Source organism: Myzus persicae, unplaced genomic scaffold (assembly GCF_001856785.1).
Source record: "Myzus persicae strain clone G006 unplaced genomic scaffold, MPER_G0061.0, whole genome shotgun sequence".
Lineage (NCBI taxonomy): Eukaryota > Metazoa > Arthropoda > Insecta > Hemiptera > Aphididae > Myzus > Myzus persicae.
This window is the reverse complement of record NW_019102160.1, coordinates 194,364-222,136: the sequence shown is the minus strand read 5'-3', so window position 1 is coordinate 222,136 and position 27,773 is coordinate 194,364. Positions and strand designations below refer to the sequence as shown.

The window sequence follows — 27,773 nt, the reverse complement described above, 5'->3', positions numbered from 1 at the left end:
TGTAACAGCTAGGTCCAGTAAAATTACTATTAGAAATCACCCTCAAGTTGAAGATCGAATCATTTTTCAACTATAAGTCATAAACATATATGTATACACACAAAAAAAAATATCATTAAAAAATCAATTCATTCATAGAATCTCAGAATCTAAAATTAAAAGTATGAACTTGATTAAAAATATTGAACACGGATATAAACAGAATTATTATTATTATTATTTTGTTATTGAAATAAGAAAAAAACGCCATTTACAAAACATTAAATATACAAATTGTGTAGTAAATAATAGATATAATAAAAATTATAGCATGCACAAATAATATTAAAATTCACATTCAATTAATACGACAAAATATATATTAATGTGGTATATATATATAGATTTTTTTAAATTTAAAAATATGCCTCAACTACCAGAGTTATTGGCGTTTCCGAAGAAACATATTACATTTTAAGATTTCAATGTGGTATATTATTTTACAGCATAACTATTAATTAAAATTTATGTCAATGGTATTTCTTATATCAAATGTAGTTTCTAAGTCTGTAAATACTCTAATTCAATAGAAACATTGTAAAATTTATAATCAAAACAAATACAAGATTTTTTAATATTAAATATCCTATATTAATGAATATAAGGCATCTAAGCATCTTTTACCTTAGCACAGGGATTTTCAATCAGAACATCACTGATTCCTGAGGCGTCATCAATTGTTACAAGCAAGTTTTCAAATCAGAAGATCTCTGAACCCAAAAAGGTTGAAAACCCATTGCTTAGTATACTGTTACCTTTTTTTTCATTACATTATAGAATAAAATAAACACAAGTATAAATAATTAATTTTTTTGTAACTTTAAATTGTAATACTTTTTAGATTTTGGGTGGAGTAATGAATGTATCGATTTTACAATGATGTGTGTATGTGTGTTTTTTTAAAATATTTGTGAAGTATTATACGAGTAGAATTCACTAAATATTATTTTCTTTAATGAATAACCATATTATGTAAATTTGTTTTTGTTATGTCATATAAGATACAAAAATAACTAAACATAGTATTGATGTAATTATATTATGCACTCTGTTAAGTAAAGTGTAATTTTATGCAGATGATTTTTAAGAACTTATTTGTTTTAATACTTGAATTAAAATTTAATTAATTTATTTTATGAACAGTATAACAGTATATAATATTTAGTTAGGGTTAATTTTTCATTAGTTATTTTAGATTATTGATAAAATATAGTCTGGTTGATCAAAAATAATATGATAAGACTATTGACTATTTCAAAATTGTTTTGATAAAATGTCAATCATATACGTTTTAAATTACTAAATAAGTAATTAAAAAAGTAATAATGAATAAAAAGGATTGTACTTATGATACACTTTATTTAATATTGTTAAGCTTACAATTTGATCTTAGTTCACATTAACATTATTTAATCTTGCAAACCAAATTTCTTTTTTCTTAGCTGCTTCTGCTTTTTTTTCCTTCCTTGTAAGACGATTTTCATCACCATGAGTAAAATATTTTTCTCTAAAAGTACTAGCAGTTGGTATTGCAGAACTACATTCATCAGTATCCTGGAATAAAAATAAATAAATATTTGATTTTATGCTGTATAAAATATGTTGATTTTACTTGAGGCATTTTAATTTTTTCAAAAATCAAAAGTCGCCTAGCTGTGAATGTCGTTAACACCTGTTCACAATTTCCTATTAATTTAAAACAACTGTGTCGAGCCATTTGTGCATCATTGTAATCTTGTCGAAATACTGGTACCCAAAATAATAATCTTCCATGTAACTTAAGATGTTTGGAAGAGAACCACATAAGATCTTTGATGATCTCATTTAGTCCATATTCTATTTTGGATGGGAAATGTACAGGAGATCCTTCTTTCTTAACAATAGGTAAAGATTCTTTAGAGCCTATTCGTTCAGTTGGTTCTCTAATACCATATGGAGCTATGGAAAAAATAAAATTGTATTATTTCGATTCATTTGTTAATCTTTAATTATTTTAGTAAATTTTATATTACGATCTGCTAAGATACAGTCAAATTCTATGTCACTGCGCCAAAATGGTAAAGCTGAATCAGCAACAATTACATCAATATATTTGTCAACACAAGAATATTGTACCATATTGGCTTCAATACTTTCATCTTTTCTAGCTATGTGCTGAAAATAAATGTATAAATTAATAATGAATATAAATACAATATAAGTATAGAGGGATCAAGTTACAAATTTTTTCAAACTTTCAAACTTTAAACAATTTAATAATATAAAATAAGTTACAGTGTTTACAAAAAAAAAAAAATTAAAATGAATCTGCTGTGAACATTTTAAGCTTTATTACGATTAAACTATTCAAATCAAAGTTTTGTTGAATTTTGAACAGTTTGATAGATTGAAAAGTTAGGAAACCCATCCTTAAAAATAAGTAAAAGTTATAGCCACACTAGGTAGAAAAGATATAAAAATTCACCACAAGAAACTTATAACAATTTATATAATAATACTTAAGTTAGACACTAAATTTCTTTATAAAAGATGTTTAAACACATGTTATATTAATCAATAATCATTATATAGTTAAAAATATATTACTCTTGTCTGTTTTCTTGTGGGCCTCGTACGTCCATGAAGCATTAAGAAGTCAATATCTGTTCCAATTACATAGCCACCAAATTTTGCAGCAGCAACTAACAATGACCCTTAAAAAATTAAACATGTATTTTTAAAGTGATGAAATACATCTCAATAGTATTCTTACACTAAGTCAGATAGGTGCAATATGTGATTTAACAAAACAAAATATTTTTATTGGCTTAAAGTACAACACTAACATATTTGTTATTTAATGCTTCAATGTATGCTATCTTGAACTAAAAATAACAAAAGTTTTAACAACTTATTAAAATATTAACAATTTTTTCATGAATTATAGGCTGAAAAGATCCTAAGATCAACAAATAATAAAAAATAAATACAGAATGCACTGATGAAAATTAGTAATAACTTATAAATCATATAAATATTTAAAATGTATAATGTATATTGTATACATAAAAGAATCATTTAATAATAACTGTAAATTGTGAACAATTTTATTAGAAATTAAACAGTTGTTTTTTATTTTTTTAACCTAACAACACACATTAATAAGTTACAATTTAACTAAAATGTTAAGTATACATACCACTTCCAACAAATGGATCCAATACTAAATCCCCGTTTGAAACTTTTCCTAAATTTGCCATCAATAAAGAAAGCTGTGGATCCATACTAGTATTGCCAATAAATTTACGTTTTTTTAATGATAGCTCATGTATTAATGGGCGTCCACTCTCCGACACCTACAATAGCAATATCAATTTTAAAAATTAAATAACAACATATTATAATATATATACCTATATACTTACTACTCGGCCAAAAAATGTGCGTGTAGGATTTGCTGGCACGATTTTCGGATCCAAACCATAGTACTCAATAAATTGAAATGTAACATCTGGATTTTTAAGATCCACGTGTCCTTGAAATGGCATATAACTGAACGACTAGTGGAACAATATAACATCATCAGACCACCTAGATTAAATGTGGAATATTTATATTGGTTTACTTCTATACGTTCAAGTTTTTCTTCCTGTGTTTGTGAATTACAAAATAAATCTACATCTACTTTGAATGATTTTAGTTTATATGGTTCAAGTAAACCATTTAAACATTTTTCTTTTAATGATGCATGCAGTCTTGGGATAGTTGGTTCGTCAGCCCACAACTGTATAGCACGTCTCATAGTTACTGAACGAGCCGACAATTTTTGTACAGCCTCTTCTGACGGTAGCTCAACTAGATACCATGGCTATTGATGAACAAATAAAACAATTTTAGAAATGTACAAAATGCAAGACGTAAACAGTTAGGTATGTTAAATAAAAATATCAAGTGAACAATTGGATGGGTTGGTTGGTAAATTATTGAGAGTTGCTCTTACTTTATCGGATGGAGGTTCAATCCATTTTATCGGTATTTTCAGTACGGAAGCTATAGCTTCGATCTCCTAAAAATAAACAGTTATGAATTAAAATATGTATCTAATAATAACTGAAACTGTACAGGAATTTTATTTTCGCTGTTTTGTTTGGTTTTATCTTAAAAATCTTACGTGTAACCGAAAAGACACATGCTCGTGAGCGAACCAAAGTAAATATTGAAAACGCTTCATGTGACCGACTCAAAGACCAAAATAATGAACAATACAATTCTGTTTCGACTGCTAGTAATGAAACATTAGTAGTTGACGATTTATTACTTGTACAAAAAATACAATTTACTAAAGTTTACAAATTGTCAACTTATAATAACTTAAAACTATTTAAATTAAATATTCAAGTCGGATTCCAGGCGAAAGGAGAACGTATTCCTTTTTCCATTTGAATGTTATCACGGTATAATTTAAAATCTACTTAGTGATAACGAACCATGCTCGGATGGGATCGGAAAATAGTATCGACGGCGATACTGTATTTGATGGAAAATCGAAGAATATAAAATTACATGTTATTACTGTCATTCGTCACTTTTGAATTTTGACTTTTCCGAGTAGGAAATATGTAGCTCATACTCGCGACGGCCATCGAGTCGAGATCAACGAATTATTTAATGTGGTTTTCTCGGTGTATCAATTATCAATTATCTCCATATCGATCGATAAATTGTGGTATCGACGACAATATTGTCATACGGTTCGCTTATAAAAAAAAAAAAAATAATAATAATAATAATAATAATAATACACGTTTGGCGATAACCACTAACGACCGTAAAATTGATCAGTATTCAGTGATTCAGTCGTTGTCACAGTCCGGTGTCGATTACGTCCGCCGTCCGCAGCGTTTCCCCCCCGTTGAAGTCTATCGTTTCCGATTCGGTTATTCTCCTCCTTCGACATCCGGCCACAGACTCCAGAGTCCAGCACATCGCCTGTCAGTTCAGTCCTGGATCTCGTCCGCTCCGCCGCCACTAGCCGCTCTTCGGCACATCTCCGCCGTTCGAAAGTTCGACGCCACGTCTTTTGCGGTAAGCACGCCTAAACGAAATCTCACTTGGGATGGCTGTCCTCGGGAAACGCGACCGACCGAATATAACTAAACTCCGTTTAGGTAGGTGCTTAGTACTAGTTGTAGAACACGGGGGTTTAGGGCCCTTATATGGTCGATTGCCCCCCGAGCACGATGGTATACATTTTGCGAAAGTTCAGAGTGCCTCTAATGAAAATGTCTTTCACTTTGCTCGATCTTCGGGATTTATCTCAGTGTCTAGACTTTAGAATGCTCAAGTGCGTATAAAGCGCCGCTGAGCGTTGACAATTTTGGGCTGTCGAAAAAAATGTGTTGCACAGTTGATAGGTGAACCTCCGGATAAACCCAAAGTAAAAAATTGTTTATTTTTTTTTTATGCGATGTTATTTATTACAATATTTCAATTGAATATAAAAATATACATAGTTATACAGCCAATGTACTTGCACGTGCGCGTTGTCAGAATATACTTTCAGTGACTCATATAACTAAGAATATTTGATTTAAAAATACTAAAATGTGTTAGTCAAACAATTATAGTTACCTATACTATTTTAATACTATGTTTTTAAATGATAAGTACTCATCTATTTTGTTCTCATATTTTAATTATAAGAAAGATTGAAGCATTTTGTACAAAAAATGTCGAGGTTAACATTTTTTGATTTAAAAGAAATATGTTGAACTAAATCTTTTGAGAATGTTATGTCTAATTACATTGTGATGTGTGTGCCTTTAAATTCTATACAATTTCAGTTAGGTTCGTGAATCTAGGACGAAAAGTTCGATTTGATAAAAGTCCTTATGCATTTTTCGAGTCTGACAAAAAAGTTAGAAAATACAAATTAGGTATTTGTTCAGAAAATTTAAATTTTAAAAAATAATTAAAATGTATAATTTAATTTTCACATGCATGGTATATAATATTCGATTTCGAAAACGAAATACATCATTGTAGTCAATATAATCATCGCTCCAATCAGAATCTAAAAATTATCACAATGAGTTACTTTTTTAAACTATCACCTATTCTATTTAAAAATAATTCTGTTTTCATCTCACTAGTCGTTATTACTCAATTTCGTTGTAATTTTACCTTTATTTTTTCGAATAATGTCTTTTTTTCTTTGTTGGTTATCTGCGGATTTCCATTGAATTTTAGATTCCGAGCGGAGTGATTGATTTTACAATGATGTATGTTTTTAATTGTTTACATCTACAAGGTTTATATAGTAGAAAAAATGCATCAATTTTAAACTTTGAGGTTGGTATCTGGTAGCAATATGGATCTTCTAGAACAATTTTTGGTATTTTTCAAAATAATCGGGAAAAACAAAAAGTGATAGAAATTTTACAAAATTTTACAAAATTTTACTCAAAAACCGGTTTCTGACAAAATTTATTGTTTTTTGATGTTACTATAAATATTTTAAAAAATGTATACATTGTTTAAATGTATCGTATCTGATTCTGAGCTATAAATATATATTTGAAAATTTTGATTTTTTATAAAAGTTGATAAAAAAATTTCCGGTCATTCAAATTGTATTATAACTAATATATATATATTATATTATATAATTTATATATACATATATAAATTGTAAGTTAAAATTTTGATAACATTAGATTTCTAACAAAAAATAACGATTTTAGTTATTTTGTTATAATTTAAAAATATTATTTGTGGATTTAGCATGAATTATTATATTTTATACACACCATGTCTCAATGTTATCAGAAAACATTAATTCAACCTATCTACCGTATGACTAGTTATAAAATAAATAACTATAATAGCAATATTAGTAACTCCAAATTTATCAACTAATATATAGGCTGACAGACTGTCTCCGCTCAGAATAGTTTTTTGTATCTAATTATCTATCATTGAACTCAAATTTAACACATCCATTACAGTGACCTACTCAATGACGAGGTAGTGAGGTACATTTGAACACTTGACACCTACCTACTATACACAACAGAGTGGTTACCTACTTTCCACCCTTATTATTTTCAATTTAGACTTATTGCAACTCAAAAATAATGCATTATAACTTTTTGTCCTAAAGTACAACAATAAACTGTAAAATCAAGACTTTTTATCTGACTTTTCACCGATTACCACTGTCAGTATCTATAGGTAATCACAGGAAGTCATCTAATTAAAAAATATTAGATTGTGATTTATAAGTGGTCATGTGGAGTGTATGAAGGAGAATTATGGAGAAAACAGGCTTGGAGAAAAGATTATTCGAGGAGGGCTAAAAGCCTGAAACCAATACTCCGAACCTATACCCTTATACAAATCATGGAAAATAAGTGTATATATTATATACCCATATAAAATGTAACACTTTTTGGAGTGTTCGCATTATAATTCTATAGTTATATCATTTATTCAAAAATTACACCTATGTATATTCAATGTTTTCAATACATTTCATTTGCGTGTTCCAATTCTGAATGTAACAGTTTCCCGCTAAAGTTATATACGATGATGGATCCATAACGGCATAGTGTATAAGTGTGTTATACGTATTTGGCTATATGAGTAGGTATAATATACAATTCTATAATAGGTAGGTACTTAATAATATGTCGCTAACATGTAATACGCCCTGCCTCCAATTCCAAATAGTTTAAAACGTTTAAATATATTATTGTAACTTTGTATTACGATGCGACACGATACGGTTCAGTGTTATTGCGTTTCCCCTCCCTATTTATGTTCGTAGACAAATTTAAACACGGGGTCTATGCGGTTTAGCTTAAATTAGAATTTAACTATTTAAGTGTTTAAATCTGGTTAAATAATGTAACAACGTCCAGTCTATGAGCTATTTTTTAATCTTATTTTTTATGACTGTGTTAAATAAAGATTGACTCTACAACTTACAAGTTCACTTAGGAATATATCATACATACTTTTATAGTTTTGACTAAAATGTCTATAACATTATCTGCACGAAAAAATAACGAAATTAGTACGGTTAATATATACTTACCTAACTTATTTTGAATAGTCTATATTTTTAATCGATATATTGTTAGAAATGTGAAATACATTTTAATATAACAATTCACCTGTACATTATTGTTTTCTACAGTTTATTTAGAACTTAGCTGTGTATTGTATAGTGTATATAATACAATTATTTAAACATGTATTGTTATGTCGTATAATCTTCGGGTTAGGATAAGCCTTTACAATACAAAGTTAAATACTTAAATAAATACCTGTCAGTGAACCATACATAGGTACACAATATATACAATAATACTCATCTGTCGCATCAGTCATCTCCTCTAACCACCTAATAATTCAGATGGACTGACGTGAAAACTCGAACAATTTCCTGTTTAGGTATAATAAACCAACTAATATAATTTGATTAAATATCGAATCAAGAATAAAGTACAAAACATAATAGCTTCATGATCAGCTTTCGAAATCTAAAATATCTGTAAATCATAAACATAAATATTTTAAATGGAAAACGCATTTTAATTTTTCAATATTACAAACAGTTTTATATATTATTATCAAATGTATGAAACCATGTTTAATGGTTATATTATTATTTATTAGTATAACATTTCTGCAAGTTTAAAAGAATACATATTGATTATCATTTACAAAGTATAATATTATAATGCTTTAAATTTTTTTAAATTTAGAATGGTAAATATATTTAACATTTTGGATTAATAATAGTAGGTAAGATACATTATATAGTACGGTATCAACAGATTATTAAGCTATTTTCTGTCATTCGTAAAAAAAATATCGTATTTCGACGAATACCGTATTTTGTTCTCTGGGAAATTAGAGGAAACCACCTCATTTAATCATTTAACAACGTGGTGTAGTACTGTGGTCCCATTGATTCAAAATTATTTTTAAAAAAATGTTCGGCTAAAAATGTATAGTGATAGTGAATTTGATTAAAGAGGACGTTGCACCGGCCATCACTGCACTCGCATGTTGTCTCCGTCATACAAGTTCGTAACATATAAAATTTTACACTCGGCAGATCACGTTTAGCTCCGTTACTTAAAAAATTAGAGTGAAATGGCCTCTTATAAAATTTAAAGGTAAGATTATTATTTAGAGCATTTTATTATATTTTAATTTTAAAGCTAGTTATGAGTATTTTAAGATATACTAATAATTTACAATTTTAAAATTAAAATATAATAAAAAGCCTATGAGATTCACTCTAATATTTAAGCTAACGGGGCTAAATGTGATTTGCTGAGCTTAAAATTTGCCGAGTTACGCACTTGTAAGACAGAGACAACACATGCGGGTGCCACTTCCTTTCAAGTAAATATATTAGAAAAAAATAAAATAGCTCGTAAGTAGAAAGTATAATTTGAATAGAAAATTATGAAACAAACCATATTTTGGTGAGTTGTAGTTCATTTCAAAAATTACCTGTATTATTTTGTTTATTGTATTATTTGTTCTCCGGTAGTGACTTTAGTGTAGCAGAAAAATATTGTTTTTTAAATTTATAAAGTAATGAAGATTGAAGGTATACTGGAAATTTGATAAACACGCGGAACGATAGGTCGAATTGCACATAAGGAAAACTAGACATTAAAAATAGAATTTTCAAAAGAATCGTGATCTTCGTGAATCATCGTACCTTATATAACCTAAGAGAATATCCTGAAAAATGATAGGTTTTTTATTATAATGATAGAAACTAGAAAGGCATTTGGTTGCTAACACGGTTATCGTGTGTCGCGAATTTCACATCGCTTGGGATGGTAAAAATATGTTTTGCACATCACGTTCCCGCAAAAACTCTTAAGTGCATAGTTCCGAAATATTTATATATTACATGAAAATAGTTAATCTCAGGTTTATTTTTAGAAATCCTTTCGTATTCGTGTAAAAGTATTTAAACATCTTATCCGACGATATACGTAAAATAAATGAGTTAGCAATACCATTTAAAACAATATATTTATTTTTTAATAGTATTGACTATTGAAGATTGATGGCGAGTCTTTATAATTAGTGGATTTAATTGACGCCAACCGGTATTTAATTGATTCGATTTGATCTTTACTAAATTTGAATCCATAATTTTGAATGCATGTCACACGATTATTCACTACGGTTAATAATCACACTAATATTCGTTAATGTACCACCTAAGAGTATAATTATTCCGATACCGTTCAATTATTGCCGTGCTATTTAGAGGAATTACTTTCATCTGGCTCTTGTATATCTTTTGTAGTGTCATATGTGGGACAAGGCTCCTGTATTGTTTTTCACACTTTTAAATGTATATGCATTGTGTCTAATAGTAAATACGAAAAATGTTGACTTCGGATGAGTAATTGCATATTACTATTAACAACATATATCATATTGTATGTGTATGTACATTGTATATTCTAGCGGTCTAATATATTATACTTTCTCCTGTAACAGTAGGTATATAAAATAATATTTTATTATTGTAATATACTTAATAGATCATATATTACAATATTACATATATCTCGCACCCTACAAATATGAATACAGACAGATAGATATCATCCTACATTATAATATGATGAGATTATGTGCCATTATGTGCGTATCTCATTTGTTCTGAGATGATGCTTGAATTATGGATGTAATAATGTATTACGATAGATTTCGTTTTTGGAATTGTATTAAAATGGTATTTTAGATAGGTACCAACTATGTAATGGTTTAAATTACTAATATATCTAATACTGCAGCCTGCAGGTATCAGACAATAACACATGTTATTGTATTGTATTTTGTATATTATACTATATCTTACCTATTTTTTGATAAGTGGCGTTCTGTGTTAGTGAATAACAATATCGTAATTGAGTTTTCAGTCAATTAATTTAGTAATATTTAACTGTCTGAGGGATGAAGTCACATGCCGTCAGCCTGCAGGGGTTATGAACTCACTATATTCACGAATAAAAAATACACATTCGACATTCCAGTTTACCGCGTGACATACCGGTTTTTCCTTGCGGTATAACTCTTACAAGATAATGTTCTTTTCATGGTCAACTTGTGTATATTTTATAAATGCCAATTCGGTGTTACTTAATATGAATGTGATATTGTGATAGGCTTATAGGATAACCTGCACGTGCAAGTTGTATTAGCATAACTATTAACTACTAATGTAGATACATTTTAATGTAATCAATATTAAGGTTTAGAAGAAAAATATATTTTATCTAGACGTAATAAATAATGAACCTAGAGCCTCTTTCTTAAAAATGAATATATGTAAGAAATTAAAATATAAAATATTGTTTTTACAATTCCTTAAAGGTTGTCAGGCATTATTGTCAGCCCACTAATTGTTTTCTCTTCTGACCCACCCTATATTATATTATAGCAATTTTACATCCAGCAGAACCAATTTTATGTTGTTTTAGCTTTAATCTTCAAGTCACTTGAGTAGTTGAGTCAAGTGAATTTATCTTTTATTTAACTTAATGTTAAAAATAGTATCTGTGTACGTTGAATTTTTCACGGTATTTAAATCTGTACTCAAGTTATAATATAAGTAGGTATGTAAAATATTAAATTAAAAAAATGCTCTTATATATATATATATATCCCAGAAAAATAAAAAAAAAGCGAAGATAAAAACACAGATAATGTTCTTAACTTTAAAACTTGATAATATTAGGTTGATGCACTACTTTCATCATATTACAACACAAGATTGGTTTTGCTGGAACTCAAATTTGCTATATTGTGCGTGGGTCAGTGATATAAAATTACAAAACAAATATAGTGTGGTGACATGATGTCACGACATCCAATCTTAAGATTTACCCACTCATACAAATTAAGATAAGATATAATTATAATATAATGAAATATATTTTTTTAATGTGGTATAATATCTATTATTTACATTAATATTTTATTAAATTTTACGTTTTACTTTTTAAAAAATTTAAGAATTTTATCCTGATTTTATACTTTTATAGTTAATAAAATGACATACCAGTATACCACACACAATACATAAATATAAATATTTATACATATTATAGATCTTACTGTTTTTTTAATCGACTTTTTAAAACGTGTTCTATTCCATATTTTTTAAAACAATTTGTATGAATGACAATATGACATATAGATAAAGGACATCAGTTATAAAAAAATACACACAATGTGATATTAATAATCAACGGTCCATACATGTCGTCAACAGCCAGTGATTATTTTTTTACCCAGTGGCAATTGGCCAGAACAATACTGTATATTATGTTAATTGGAATGGGTGGGACCTTTAACAGACGGATTCTTCGGCATATATAAATATTAAATTTTCTGAAATCATTGGTCCTCAAATATGTGGATCCTCATTATGGTTGGTTGAATTGTAGATTAAATTCGTATGTTAATGTATAATGTATATTGATGTACTGCACCGTGAGTTGTTACTTCATGTATAATATAGATACAGAATATCAGATAATAGATTATAGGTACCTACGTGTGTTATGTAATATGTAACAGTAGCATATAATATTTTATCGTTTTAATTTCAATACTATTAAACATGTTTTTAAACATTTAATTATTGAAATGTTTATCATATTTATATTCTATTGAAAAATACAAAAAATGAGTTGAGTTTTATTGAGTATAAAAACAAATCATAATATTAAATATATTTATTTATACTTTTTCTTGCGGTGTGTTTTCCGAGCAGAATACCCTAATGGGTAACTACTTATAATGAAAGATATATGGTACTTTCAGGCCCAAATAAGGCTTGGCCATGAAAAATTTGATTTTCTAACCCTTTCTGAAATAAAAAAATATATATTTTATTAATATTTATCATTGTATTGTACAATATTTTTACATTTTTCAATCAATATACCAATATCTATCATTATTCAAATTTAATAATTAGTTAAATAATATTTTACACTATTATTGGACGTATTGTATTATGTTCAAAAAGTAAAACAATACAAATCTAACGAAATAACATGAGATTTGTCTTTATTTAAATACAGACATAATAAATTAAAAACCGTACCTTTGCACCGCCGTGCTGGTCTGACTTACGTAAACAATTCCAATTAAGCGCGAAAGTACGACAACTATACTATTATAGGTAACAATCTAATCTATTACTTTTATAAACTCTTGTACTTAATCAAAAAAAAAAAAAAAAATTGTAAGGTGCCATTAGATTTATGGTTAATCATGGTTCTATACTGCAGACTGTGACCTACACTGCTTACGCCTTAATTCTGCCCCTATTATCCTAAAAATGCAAGCAATGGTGATATTTACTAGCTGTTGATAAAATTTCCCATTGGCACACAATCTTAAAAATGATATAGTTGTCTAACATAGAAACATTGCTGTATTTTATAGACGTAGAGAATATTAATGTAGAATTGTATAGGCAACAATCAAAATTAATTAATTGTACATAGCTGTATGTCTTAAGGCGATATTAACAATTAACGTGTTATATTAATGTAACAGTAAGAATGTGTTACTATATTTATTATTATAGTATGCTATATAATTATACACATAACTTATTTCAATATAGTTTTATTGGGGCTTCTCGCACACCACGAAAACGTTGTCGGTGAACACACGATATTTATCATATATTATCATAAATATGAAGCTAATAATAATATTATTATTTGCTTAATATATAAGTGAATAAAATGGACGTTAAAAAATTAGAGTATTATTTGAAGACAAAATAATAAATATCAATAGCAAAAAAGTTAAAAGCGAAGTGACAACTTGTTAAGTCAAGAGGAATATTTCAAAGTTTAAGGAATTAGGAAGTCGAAGGAAGGAAAGTAATTGTCTGAACATTACCGCCTATATGCTCTTATAATAGTTTAAATGGTTCCAAAGAACGTTTAATCAATAATATTGATGTCTTATAAAACTTAATAATTAAAAAATATTTTTACTTTGTCTGCTAAGGTTAAGTATTATTAACGATAGTAATTGTGTAATTGTCTGAACAAACCATTGTGCATTGCTAATAACTAACATTGTCGTGGTTATTGTCGTCAATAACTGATTTTCATCAATGACAGTAACTAACATATTATAATTCCAACTTTTAATATAAATATTATATTTAAATAATATATTATCATACATTTCAGCTATACCTATATTGTACAAATGTATAATCGATGTGCAGAAGCAGAATAATTTATACGTAGCATAAAAAAGTTACTAGTCTTATAACTTAATCATAAAATAATTTTGATGAACTTATCAACTTCCGATATTTTCTATTATTAAATAAATCTAGTATTATGGGGATAGGTCTCTCGTATTTCTTATTTTTATTTTGAGTTTTCGACTCGAGGATTGATTCGAACATCTTTTTATTTTATGCACAATCATCTTTCTTAATAATCATTTTACTGAATTTATTCGGTGTCTCGGTGACTAACATAAGTAATAGGTTACCAACGTGTTAAAAGTGAAAACATAATCTCTATTATAGCCACAGGCACAAGATGTCACGATCGCAATGTAAGGTCATCCAGGTATTGCATGAGGTTAGGTTAAGATTAAGAACAATGTGGTACGGCGTACACTAACAAGTTATCAACGTGATATTATTATTGTCCCTCGTGGTTCGTGAACAAGTAAAAACGGTTTTTATTATTATTAAAAAGTTATTGTTCCGCTATAATATTTTATTTAAAAAAAAATTGCATTAAATATACCACATTCAAATAATACACATTTAATTCAAATTTTGCTGTAGATATAAAAATTGTATTAAAAATATTTTACGTTTTTTACGGTTAGTATAATATATGTGTAGTTAATCAATACAGGCGGGTCTCACATATGACCAGAGGCTGTGAAAATACGGAGAAACTACACATCTACCTTTATTGATATTAAATAGTTATTATAATGTACATTTTAACATTATTGTTAATGGTCTTGTTCTTTTTTATTTATATGTGCATTAATTAAGGTAAGCTACACTAGGGAGGTATAGCTCTACATTATACAGTCGCTCCTGTTTTTTTTTTATTCAAGACGTTTCTATTACACAGCAAGATTTCGAATTCTTGTTTAGAGTAGGTATTTATACTTAATTCAATATAATTTTCTTTATACTTTGAAAATTGAAATTATTTTTATCTTAATTAAAATAAACTACCTGTCGTATTCTATGTCCTATTGAGTCCAGTAGTTATGGGGTTGAAATAAGTTTAAGGGAAATGCTGGTTTATACACACTTCAGAATAAATTATTATTAAATAATAATAATTTTTATATTAATATTTAAATCTTTATAAATTATTTTTATATCTACTTGACCTTCAATTAACACGCGGGGTCCGTTATTCAAATATATGACTGCAATACTGCATGTTGTAACTATAGTATAACTACCTATACTGTATAGTGTGTACAATATATGTACATAGTTTAATACCTGTGTATTTATTGTTTCATATTTTAATGTACTCAACTACACATAGGCTATAAAACATTCGACTAGAAAGTAAAATAACTAAATATTAATAAATAATAATTGTCGATTGTATGAAGAAGTATTAATCATTTTTTGTATTATGATCCTATAGGATGTTTTTTAATATTTACCTATATTATACATATATATGAATAATAAACGTTCACGAGATAAGTTTGTATAAAATATTAGCCATTAGGTATATATGTTTTTTTTTATTTTCTTATCGTTTCGAGTATGTTATAATATATTTATAAGCGTCCGTCCATTATAATGTTAGTTTTAATGTAAAATATTGATGTTATGTAAAGCGTTAATCTCTCTCTCACTCTCTACATATGTGTTTTATCTATAGGAACTAGGAAGTAAAGCTACATCCTTTCGACCATTGGCCCGCTTATTAATACGTATATTATGTTATTATTTTAATTTTCTGATTCAATTAACAATAGAAATAAAAATTGATGACTGTGACGGTGAAATTAACTGACCGACTCACTGGTTTCCGTATACATTTAAATGGTTCCCATAATTATATCACATTATTATAACACGAAATATAAAATACCCGTGATTTAAAACAGTCTACTGTTTATATATGCTGTAGCTCGCATTATACATTTTTTTACTCGTTGGTTTTATTTAATTCATACAAATATTATGTACCTATAGTCAGTTGATACTCGTGAATATGTTGACGGACGACCATTATAAACATTATGTATTAATATAGGCATGTGCATATGTGATAGGTCGCTGTCAGTTATCATTATTCACTGTAATACTATATGCACTTGCATATTGTCGTAAGCTAATCGTCATATTACACATTATGTGTTGAATTAGGTACCGTTAAAGAAGTTTAAACTTTAAATTGAAGAAGTTTAAATTAAATTATTAAAATGTGAGAATCGATGAAATGTCTGCAACTAAAAGACAAACTCGAGTACTCGATTTGTTATTCAAAATGAAGTTTTAAGTACCTATGTATAAAATTTTATGGTATTTAAAAAAACACGAATATGACAAAATGAGTGTCGTACGTTAAGAAACTCGCGCTGTAGGTATGTTATGTGGCTTTAATTCTAAATTCCATCATATAATGAAAATACATTTTTAGTTTTTATCTACCTACATAATAAGTACCTAATTGATGAAATTATTAAAATTTCTAATACTTTATATATTTTAGGTTTTTCAAAATGTAGATCGGTACAAATTAAATTTCTAACCGGTTAAATTTATTATTTATAATATAAATATGTATATATATATTATAATGTATACCTACAAACAGTATTAAATTGTAATTTATATTTGAAGCTTGATGTACACCTTTGTATCCTTGTGGATATTGGGTCCGGTTTTCCTATTTTAGATTATACCTTTACACATAACATGCGTATACTATGACTTATGCCAATTGCAGCTTAATTTCATGACATTGTATTGGTTCTAGAACTGGTTTTTTCGATGGATTAAAGTCTTAAATTTTAATGATTCAGACTTTTCAGTCAAATCTCAATTAATGCCCTTTGTTAAATTTGTATATTTTTTTTTTAGGAATGCCCCCTATATGGGTGGCTTTGCCATTATGTCTGGCTCTATGTACACCTCTACAAGGCGAAGTGTACACAGCGCTCTCCGAACTCGAAGAATTGCTAGACACCGAATCCGTTCTTTTACAAACTCTGCACCAGTACATTTCCGATCAAGAGCATAGAATAGCAGTGTTAAAAAAGTATTGAAATTCATCCCATAATTAAGTCGAAAGGAAAAACCAATTTCAAATAATTATTTCAATAATCTCGTTTTCCCGTAGACATGCCGTGGATTACGAAAAAGAACATTCAATCGCAGCCAGAGACGTTACTAATTATCTATCAAATCCAATCAATGATTATTTATTGGTCAAACGATTAACCAGTGACTGGCGTAAGACAGAACAATTGATGCAAGATCCATACTATGAAAGTAAGCTCATAAATGATTGTTTACATGTGAATAAACCATAAACAATTACAAATAGTACCTTTACCTACAAACATTAAAAACAAAAATATAAACACACGTCTTTTTAAACTGTTCACTTTTAGCTGCTATGAAAAATCTGACACAATATCGTGAACTCCTCAAGTTCCCTACGGATGAAGATTTGACCGGCGCAGCGACTGCACTAATTAGATTACAAGACACGTATAAACTCGACACGGCATCAGTTGCCAGGGGAGAGCTGAACGGCATTCAATACAGTACTCAACTATCGGGTAAATGATCTCTATACTCGATTTTTTTAACAATTATGAACAACGTGTAATAAGGTATTGGAAATATGTTCACAAACGATTTTTTTTTTAGCTGGAGACTGTTTTGAACTCGGCCGCCAGTCGTACAATGGCTATGATTTTTATCACACGGAATTGTGGATGAACGAGGCCTTAAACAGACACGAACAAGAGAGATCAAATGTGACAGTTCGTTGGGAAATCTTGGAGTATCTTGCATATTCCACTTTTATGCAAGGTATTGCATATTATTTTAATATAGATGTAAATTGTGTATATTGCAGTATACAGTTTTGGCTGTTTAATTTATTGCAGGAAATTTAAAAAAGGCATTAGATTTAACTATTGAATTGTTGTCAATACTTCCAAATCACGAACGCGCCCTGGGCAATCTAGCATATTACGAAGCTGCGATCAAAAACGGAACGACTGAAATCGATAAAAGTGAACAATCTCCAAAAACGGTCACAGCGATGTTAGACCCCGAAGAACGAGAGCGATATCACATGCTGTGTAGAAATGAAAACTTAATGTCGATCAAAATTAGCTCTCAACTTCGATGCCGTTACACAAACAACAATGGAAATCCTCTTTTAATGATAGCTCCACTCAAAGAAGAAGAAGCTTTTTTCAGTCCCCGAATAATTCTTTATCGTGATGTCCTATACGACAACGAAATAGAAATTATCAAGCGCATGGCTCAGCCTCGAGTGAGTTTTCTTTATTTTAAATTAAAAAATAAAAGTATTAACTGAAATTTACAATTATAGCTCAAAAGAGCTACCGTTCAAAACTATAAAACCGGTGAATTGGAGTTTGCTGATTACCGAATAAGCAAGTCGGCGTGGTTAAAAGAACACGAAGATGTTGTCGTAGCAAATGTCGCCAAAAGAGTTGAAGTGATGACAGGTCTTACAACGGAAACGGCCGAGGAACTTCAAGTTGTTAACTATGGAGTAGGCGGACATTATGATCCACATTATGATTTCGCCAGAGTATGTACAACGATTATTATTAATCATTTATTTATAATAATGATGTTCATTGTTTTCATTAATAAACAAAAATACATTTTAATTATTCAGTCAGAAGAAATCAATGCATTCAAGTCATTGGGAACCGGAAACAGAATTGCCACCGTCTTATTTTATGTAAGGAATTATTACTACATCAGTAACTGTAGTACCGACGTATATATATATATATATAATAATAATGTGAATGTTATTCTAACTACCATTTAATCATGCAGATGAGTGATGTAGCTCAAGGAGGTGCTACTGTATTTCCTTGGTTGGGCGTAGCACTACAACCCGTAAAAGGAACAGCTGCCGTATGGTTTAATTTATATCCAAGCGGAAATGGGGATCTTAGAACTAGGCACGCTGCTTGTCCTGTACTTCAAGGCTCAAAATGGGGTATTTTATCTAGCACAATTTTAATACATTTTGTATTGATATTTATTTATATATTGTTTTCTTTCTAGTGTGTAATAAATGGTTACATGAAGTGGGACAAGAGTTTAGAAGACCATGTGATCTGAAAGAGAATATACAGGAAACGACTAGCAGATAATTTTGGAAATATTTGACTTCTTTCGTATAAGTTGTTTTTTAAAATGATTTGTCATCTTCTTAAGCCACGATCAATATTTTACTTTTGTACTATATAGTATACACAATACTTTTTACAATGTTGTGATAAATGTTTCTTTCGTAACTATAATTGATCTTATAATATTTTTAAGTAGTCGAAATAAATATTTTTTATATATAAATATATCTCAGGATTATTCATCAATTTTATAATTATGTAGTTTTCACTACTAAAAAAGGGGTAACTTATTTGCTTTAAAGTAGGTGTCGAGTACTCGTGTGTACTGTTATTGAGTAAGTCACTCTAATATACTTATGTAAAGGTGAATAGTACGGGTCCTTTTGATTAATACTTTCAGAATTATATCAGAATAACTAAAATTATTATTTATTGTTAAAAATTCTATACACAAAAAATATGCTTATAAATTGCTGTAAGAAAAACTTGTGAGCTATGATTATCCTCAATTCACTTTTTAACCAAGCATAACATTTTTCACCAACATTAATAGAACAAAGCAAAATGTATTTGAAATTTCATATGCCTATTGCTTACGGTTAGCATTAAGTTGCATTTAGTTTACAGAAAATGATAATTTTTTTAGTTTCTACATTTACCGGAAAACGGGGTGAATAGAAACACTTTAATTTTGAAGTATTATAAAAACTATTCTATTTAATCTTTATATGTCATCAATACATCATAATATTGGTCTCGTCTAGCACTTTTAGTATGTATCTTGAAATTGTTTTATATATTTTTTTAAATGCTCTGTCTCTATTATCCCAACATATGATGTCAATAGAAACAATTATAGAGATTTACAAAAAGAAGTGAATAAAATTGTCTATAAAATACTGGTTTTGTGTATTTTACCTTAAATATTTCAATTACAAAAACAAATTAGCAAAAAATGGAAGTAAATTTGTTAAAAATTTTTGCCAACTTCTGGAAAATTATATATTATGCCTTTATGTTTCCAGCTTGTTTTTGATCTAAGAAACTACTTACAAAAATTTTTTTTCTTCACAATTTGGTCATTGTAATACATTCGTATGAGCAATCACGACTGTGTTTCTAATTTTTATCTCTAAAATGGCAAGTCAGTAAAACCCACCTATTGAAATGATTAATTTATTTTGTTAAATAATACTTACAATTTATAAGCCTTAACAATATTTGAAACAAACTATAATAGCAAATATAAAAAAATTTAAAAGTACTTACGGTATAACAGAAATGTTAACTTTTGTAATAATTATCAGTAGTTGCTCATTGATGTTTACCCGTATGGAAGTAGAAATTAATGGAGAGTTTTTAGTTCAATGAATTGCATATTAATGTGTATCCAATTTAGTGAAGGTTTCATATTGATAACATTGATATTCAGTCGTGGAAGTGTCAAAGTAATATTATCATTATGATCTAATCACCATTGTTTCTCTTCATCTCGTTTTACTGTATTGGATTACAAAGATAAAGGAAAGAAAACATTTCGTTTACCTGGTAAAATAATTCATTAGACAACTATTTTTTTTATTTTAATTTTTCTAACAATAAACCTATGAACTCTAGTTATGTTATTATGACTAAACTAATTAACTACATTCTAAAGATGGGCTTTCAATTTTTTCATATAACAGGATAATTTTGACATCTGTTTTATTTTTCATGAATGCAAAAGGCATATATTTTTAATTTGTATTAAGCTATAAACCATAACTTTTCAAATAAACTTATACTTAACTATGTTTATTAGCTGAACCTCAGAATACTTCTGATAGACTAACAGTAGTTAGCTTTGATGAAACTTAAGTCTCAAGTTGAATTTGTTTTGAGAAAAACAATGTAAGGGTTTTTGGACCACACAAATATGTGCAAACAGCAACTGCTAGAACAGAGGTATTAACTTTTATTTTATTATAATTGTATTTCTTATAACAGTTGATATATATTTGCAAAATAATATGAAAAGGTTTAGTACTTAAGCGATTGGAAGCAACCATTTTTCTATAACTCTGATACAAAATAACTACTTTATTAGTTGAAAGGTTATACAGTATTTATTGGATTTAAAGTAGTACTTCTCAATGGTGAGCCATGGGGTCTTCCAACGTTCGTTTATAGAAAAGTTTAGATGTGTCAACAGAAATTACTTCTTTTGAACATTCTATAACTGAAAATAATATTCATGTTTTTGAAGGTGCTTCCCATTTATTGAAGTTGGTTCATAATCATTTACTTGTTAAGTGAGTACCTGTTATCCTAGTGAAACTAATCAAACATTTTTCACTCAGATAGTTAAATTTTAATGTTCCAGTACATACAATCAAACATGGACATATCAATTAAAATAAAAACACAATATTATACACAATTATATTATATAATTTCATTGCAACCATACAAAATAATATGTACATGCCTCATTTGTAAGGGATTAATTAGATAAAAAGGACAACAAAAAAAAACATTTTTTAAACTTTATTTTTTATCCTATTCAATTTTTATTTTATACACAATTTTTTTTTTATAAAATAGTATAAACCTTAAGTAGTGTGGTTTTCTTCTGTTACTGTTGTTCTACAAATGTACAAGCCATAAATATTCAATATTGTTGACAAATAAATATATAGAATAAGAAGATAATTTAAACATATTTGACCTTAAGAAAAAAATGTTTTAAGTAGGAGGAATTTACCTAGGGAGTTAATTACAAATGTAAACAAATATAAGTATATGAACATCAATATTACAAGTAAAGGTGGCCAAAATTAATTTTTGTTTTTCACATCATTTGAATCATTGCAAAATAACAACAGGTTCCTTAGAAGATAGATATGAGAGGGATAGAGACATAAATTAACATTAATCGCACGCTATGTTAAAAAAAATATAGGTGTGAGTGAGTGAGTGCTCAATGAAAAACAATATGTGGCAGTCCTAAACTGGTCGGATAAAATTTAAAATAAATAATACAGTAAAATAATAATCATATATCAACTTAAACAATGACATTTTACACACAGTCTTTTTTTTACAATTCATCGTGGGCTTCTTCAGATTTGGATGCAAGGTCTTCATCCTCTTCTTCGTCTTCCTCATCAGGTTGGGCAGCATCATCAGATTTCTTTGCTTCTTGTTCTTCTTTCTTTCTTTCTTCTTCATCCATTGCTTCCTTCATCTTCTTCTCACCCTCCTAAAAAAATAAAAATAATTTTAAAATTACACTCAACCTTTAAAATATACATTTTACTTACATATCTTGATTTCCAGATGGCATCTGCCTTTTCTTTAGCTACTTCAATGTCGTCTGTGATCAAAACATTGTTGAAAATAGTACCAGATTTTACTTGCCACAAGTCAAAACCAAGAGCACAAATTTCTTTTCTTGCGTAAAGTTTATCATCTTGTTTGTATTCTGGATTGTCAATTTCTGGATGTACCCATACTCCCTTTAAACATCATAGACATTTAATAATATGGTTCATTCAATTTAAAACATTTTTTACAGTATATTTTACCATAAAAAAATTAATTATACAATTGTATTAATATACAATTTTTATATTTATTCATACCTTGTAATTTGGGTTATCAATCTGTTTTGGTTTCCATTCGCCCTTAAAATCTGGATTATCAATCATTGCTGGTTCCCATTCACCGTCCATTTCATCGTCCCAATCTTCTGGCTTAGTGGCAGCTGGGTCAGGAATGTGTTCTGGCTTATCCCAATCTTCTGGTTTCTCATCATTGGGGTCATCAATAGTAGGCTTCTCATCCCAATCTTCAGGTTTCTTAGCTTCAGGATCCTTGATTTTCTTGGGAGGCAAAAAGTCCCAATCGGCTTCTAATTCACCAGATTCTACCTTCTCGTTGTCAATTAATACTTCATAGGTATTATCAGGCTTTACAATAAGTGTGTAAACATGAGTGTAGACATCATCGCGACAACGAATATCTTTATTGATCAATAAGTTTTTGCCATTGTAGCTGAAGATAACATGTACTTTCTTTGTGCCAGGTCCACAGATATCAGGTCCTAGAAATAAAAAACTTTTGTTGAAAAAATGAAGACTACAGGAGTACAATAAATGGAAAATTAAAAACAATCATACTATAATGTATTTAGTTACTTAATTTTAAAAGAAATCAAGAAGAACTTTAAAACATTAAATTGGTAAAAATATACCCATAAATAATGATTTTTATTTACGAATACAGCATCTTCGTAGGGGAAAGTATATAACAATTGAAAACAGGTGTTTATCAGATATTAATATATTATGAGCTCAAGCACTATATTATTTAACTCTTAATTTTATTCATTATCATAAATTCATATCATTATTTGTCAATTAATTTTTTTCTAGAAATAGGTAGGTACTCAAATAAATATTATTACTTAATCCTAAAAAGTACTTAAACAATGTATACTATTTCAACAAGCAGATAATATTAATTATCTTTGAGAAATTGTTTTTGAAGTATGAAGTATTCAAAAGATTATTTTCAGAAAATGTATTACGTGTAACATTTACAGAAACGTATCAATATGTACTTAAAAATTACTCCAAAAGTTAAATAGTAATGTATATAACAATCCAATGTATATTAATTTCTATGAAGAATACTTGAACAATGAGTCATTTTAAATACTTATATGAGTGCTCCAGTTCTAAAATTACTAAGCATAACTGTTTATAATGAATTTTGATTTTTAAGTGTTAAGTACTCCTGCCTATTAAAATGTCATTTATATGCAAACTAAACTGTACTAAATTAGAAATATTTACTCAAATTTTAAATGGTGTTAAATCAGTTAAATGTTTAGAAGAACTAAACAATTTCTAAAGAAATATTCTCATAGTGTCATATATTATACCAAATAAATTTATAAATTCAATATATATTTCGCAGAATTAATTGATTGTACCTAATGATAAAATTTAATATAATACAATTTTGGTTATTAAAACCAAAATCTTGTAGTCAACATAAATTTATAGCCAATACAATGGTTATTAATTCTATGACTTTTTTTAAAGTGTCATTACTAAGAGTTTTTACTAATTATATAAAACCCTAATAATAAAATAAAGTTAACTAAAATCAAGGAACTATTAACACGTTGACTGAGTACTGACGCAAATTGTAGTCATGAAGTTCAATCAGCAACGCATCTGATGTCCAATATATATTAAGTAAATGGTTGATTATTCCCTGCGCGTGGCTGAATGTTATTTAATTATTATTATCAATAAACACAGGTTTTAAAATATGTATACATATGTCGTTTAGACATATTTTCACATAAGAGCAGTTTCTTTATATTATTTTTTACTTTTACCATACATTGGGTGAAAACTCCAAGAGAATTACACAGTCAACATATTTAAAGTTAATAGGTAAGGTTAGGTTAAATTTTATCTTACCTTATACAATTATTTATTTTCCTATTTTTATAATTAAAAAAAAAAAATGGTTTAATTTATAATAAAATGTTATAATTCATAATAGGTCAATTTTCTAAAAATAAAAATTATTAGTCAAACATATTTGAAATAGAATCATTCTATGATGCAGATAAAATTGATTGATAGAAATCAATTAAGTAACAAACCACAAACAAAAAAAATTATGTTTACTCATTAGTAACAAGAGGAAACAAAAAAAAAGTATTGTTGACAGTCTGTTTGAACAAACAAATTAATTAATCAACAATATCTACAAATCAAAAATATTTAATTAATATTAAATAACCGCTTTTTGTTTTATTTTACAGTAACATGTAACATATCTAAGTGGATCAATTGGCCATTATTTCATTTTTACTAATATTAGAACAAAACTAAATCTGTTTTTAATGTAATCTTGCTTTCAATCAATAATATACTTTCATTCATTTTTCTATTTCAAATACTACTTTCATTATGATACAAGCAACTTTCTCTAATCTTTATCACTATCATAAAAGAGCAAGGAAACTCTTAAGCCACAAATACTTGTAAAATTTCTTATAGGTAACTAGCTTATATTTCAATTTAATGTTAAGAATAAGTAATACATATTGACTAATTAGAATCTAATGAACATATCATGAATAATACAAACTTACATTTAAAATTACTTTTAAATTAAACTCAAACAGTAATAAGTACCTACTACCCACATAGTTGTATAGAATATACATATTACGTTCATTAGTTAACATCCCGGTAAACACTAATGGCTCAAAAGAAGTTTGAGAATAATTGAATAGTTATGAATTATATTTGTCAAGTAAAATATACATTTTAATCATTTTATAATAAACTTGATCATATTATATTATTATATTTCATTTATTCAGTGTCATAATAACTTAAATTTGTTTAGAGTACCTATAAATAAAATTGATAATTTGATCAAGTAATTTAAATAATAACCCATTATAATATACAGGGCTTAATGTTAATTCAGAAAAGTAGTACCTCATCAAGCTTTATTTATAATAAGGTATTAATGGATTTATTTTTGCTATACAAAATCCCTTAAAATAATACAAAAGTTGGCATCAACCTATTCAGTTTTTGTTAATATTGAACTACCTTATTGTATGAACTTAATAGTTTTGAACTGTGCTGTTGATCCCTAGATAACTAATACAAGAAAAATATATTTACCGAACATAATTTCATACGGAGTTTCACCGTGCATTTTCTTTGGTTCCAAATTACAGTTGAACAGCTTAACATATCCACCACCGCAATCAATATTTTGCTCGTGTTTAACAGTGTACTGGATGACGAGGTCCTTGCCTTCATTACTGAACGGCGCGAATTTCTTGGACAAGGCATAGAACCGAGCGTCTTGAGACGTCTGTATACCCTTGTCAGCCTCAACATCGTTGTAGAAAGCACCTGAACTGTGAACAAACTTGCCAAACTCTTTGCCGGGATGTTCCGAGTATGTCCATTCGGTCTCAAACGAATCTACGAAACGATAACATCAAATAAATACTGTGGTTGGCGGTCGTACGATCAAACATTGGCTACAAATAATAATAATACATACCGTCGGGGAAGTTCTCTTCGAAGTAGATTTCCGCGCTGACGGCTAGGGCGGTAGCCAGGCAGAACAGTGCGCAAAGCGACAACTTCGTCGGTGCTCTCATGTTGAACGGATATTATAATATATATTAAATAAAATATATATACTTAACGGGTGAAAATCTTCTGCCGACGGTGTCGGGATTTGATGCGGCGTCGACTACCAAAAGGAAAATTGACGAGATCGCCAGCGACTCTCGCGCGTAAAGGTGCGTTCCTGGATGATCGAAGTTTAATGAGTACGCGGGCACTAGTGAATGGTGACGACGACGGCGGGCAACCGGGATATCGCACTTCGGATATTTGAAGTCAAGACAGATGGACTCCGGCGATTGGCCCGGTCGTTCAGCCAACCGGCGTACAACACGCCGTGACGGTCGACCGCCGACGCCGCAAATAACCTAAAAACTATACACGACACAACAGCGACCGCCGACGACGCCACCACAGTCGATGATAAATGCCGCCAAAATTTGAATGCATTATGTTTAGAATAATATATAAATCCGTTCATTATCGAGGGTTCACCATTAATTTTTACTTCACTTATTCAGGATACTAATTATTAATAGTATTAATAAATAATTCGTGTATTATCCAACTTTATCGAGGTATTCAGTTTTAATAGAATGGGTTATAACTATCTTTACCTAATATATCCATGTCTTATGTATACTTACATAGTAAATAATATAATATATATGGGTAGTACTTATTATGGGCACTTAAAACATTTTGTTTTTATTTCAATTTTTGATGTTGCCAAGTATAAATATTTACAACCATTAAAATCGCTCAAACATCATTCAATCATTGTAATAACTAAACTTAAATATAATAAATAATAGCCCATTTGTCGTGCACAAGGGTCGTCACCCCCTATATAAAATATGTAGGTACAATAACTACACCTCGCGAATTTAATGCTGTCAAGCAAATGGTGGTTAATTTGTAGGTATTCATAATATAATGTAGCTTAGGGTCTGCTTTCACTAAAGAGACGGGCGGCCGAAAATAGGATCTGCAGATGTCCAAAGCAAAGATATTCCTTGAAATCACAGAGCCATTTCTATTCTGACAATTAGTGAGATCGTATATCCAGTGCATGGGCAACTACTACCTCAGCAACAAATCGTTACCTGAATACTGAATCTTTTGACAACT

General features: G+C 28.6%; 3 protein-coding genes across 4 annotated transcripts; 1 reads left to right on the top strand and 2 right to left on the bottom strand.

The window, feature by feature from the left end:
- Positions 1-1,369: 1,369 nt before the first annotated feature.
- Positions 1,370-4,488, bottom strand: LOC111031411 (tRNA (guanine(10)-N2)-methyltransferase homolog). The gene is made up of 9 exons (XM_022311333.1): positions 4,190-4,488; positions 4,019-4,084; positions 3,644-3,886; positions 3,444-3,578; positions 3,218-3,374; positions 2,626-2,732; positions 2,052-2,193; positions 1,652-1,977; positions 1,370-1,593 (listed from the first exon to the last, which is right to left on the bottom strand). The coding sequence occupies exons 1-9, from the start codon at positions 4,247-4,249 to the stop codon at positions 1,429-1,431; spliced, it is 1,401 nt and encodes a 466-aa protein (XP_022167025.1). The 5' UTR covers positions 4,250-4,488; the 3' UTR covers positions 1,370-1,428.
- A 358-nt stretch (positions 4,489-4,846) lies between these two features.
- On the top strand, positions 4,847-19,701 carry LOC111031410 (prolyl 4-hydroxylase subunit alpha-1). 2 transcript variants are annotated; one of them, XM_022311331.1, is made up of 10 exons: positions 4,847-5,186; positions 17,201-17,378; positions 17,460-17,611; positions 17,734-17,904; positions 17,996-18,160; positions 18,238-18,632; positions 18,693-18,917; positions 19,008-19,073; positions 19,175-19,340; positions 19,409-19,701. In XM_022311331.1, the coding sequence occupies exons 1-10, from the start codon at positions 5,135-5,137 to the stop codon at positions 19,495-19,497; spliced, it is 1,659 nt and encodes a 552-aa protein (XP_022167023.1). In that variant the 5' UTR covers positions 4,847-5,134; the 3' UTR covers positions 19,498-19,701. The 2 variants fall into 2 exon arrangements, with proteins under 2 accessions (XP_022167023.1, XP_022167024.1); XM_022311332.1 differs by having other exon boundaries at positions 4,848-5,103.
- Positions 19,702-21,987: 2,286 nt separating this feature from the next.
- On the bottom strand, positions 21,988-26,889 carry LOC111031412 (calreticulin-like). The gene is made up of 5 exons (XM_022311334.1): positions 26,575-26,889; positions 26,184-26,492; positions 23,100-23,560; positions 22,779-22,973; positions 21,988-22,717 (listed from the first exon to the last, which is right to left on the bottom strand). The coding sequence occupies exons 1-5, from the start codon at positions 26,672-26,674 to the stop codon at positions 22,556-22,558; spliced, it is 1,227 nt and encodes a 408-aa protein (XP_022167026.1). The 5' UTR covers positions 26,675-26,889; the 3' UTR covers positions 21,988-22,555.
- Positions 26,890-27,773: the final 884 nt, after the last annotated feature.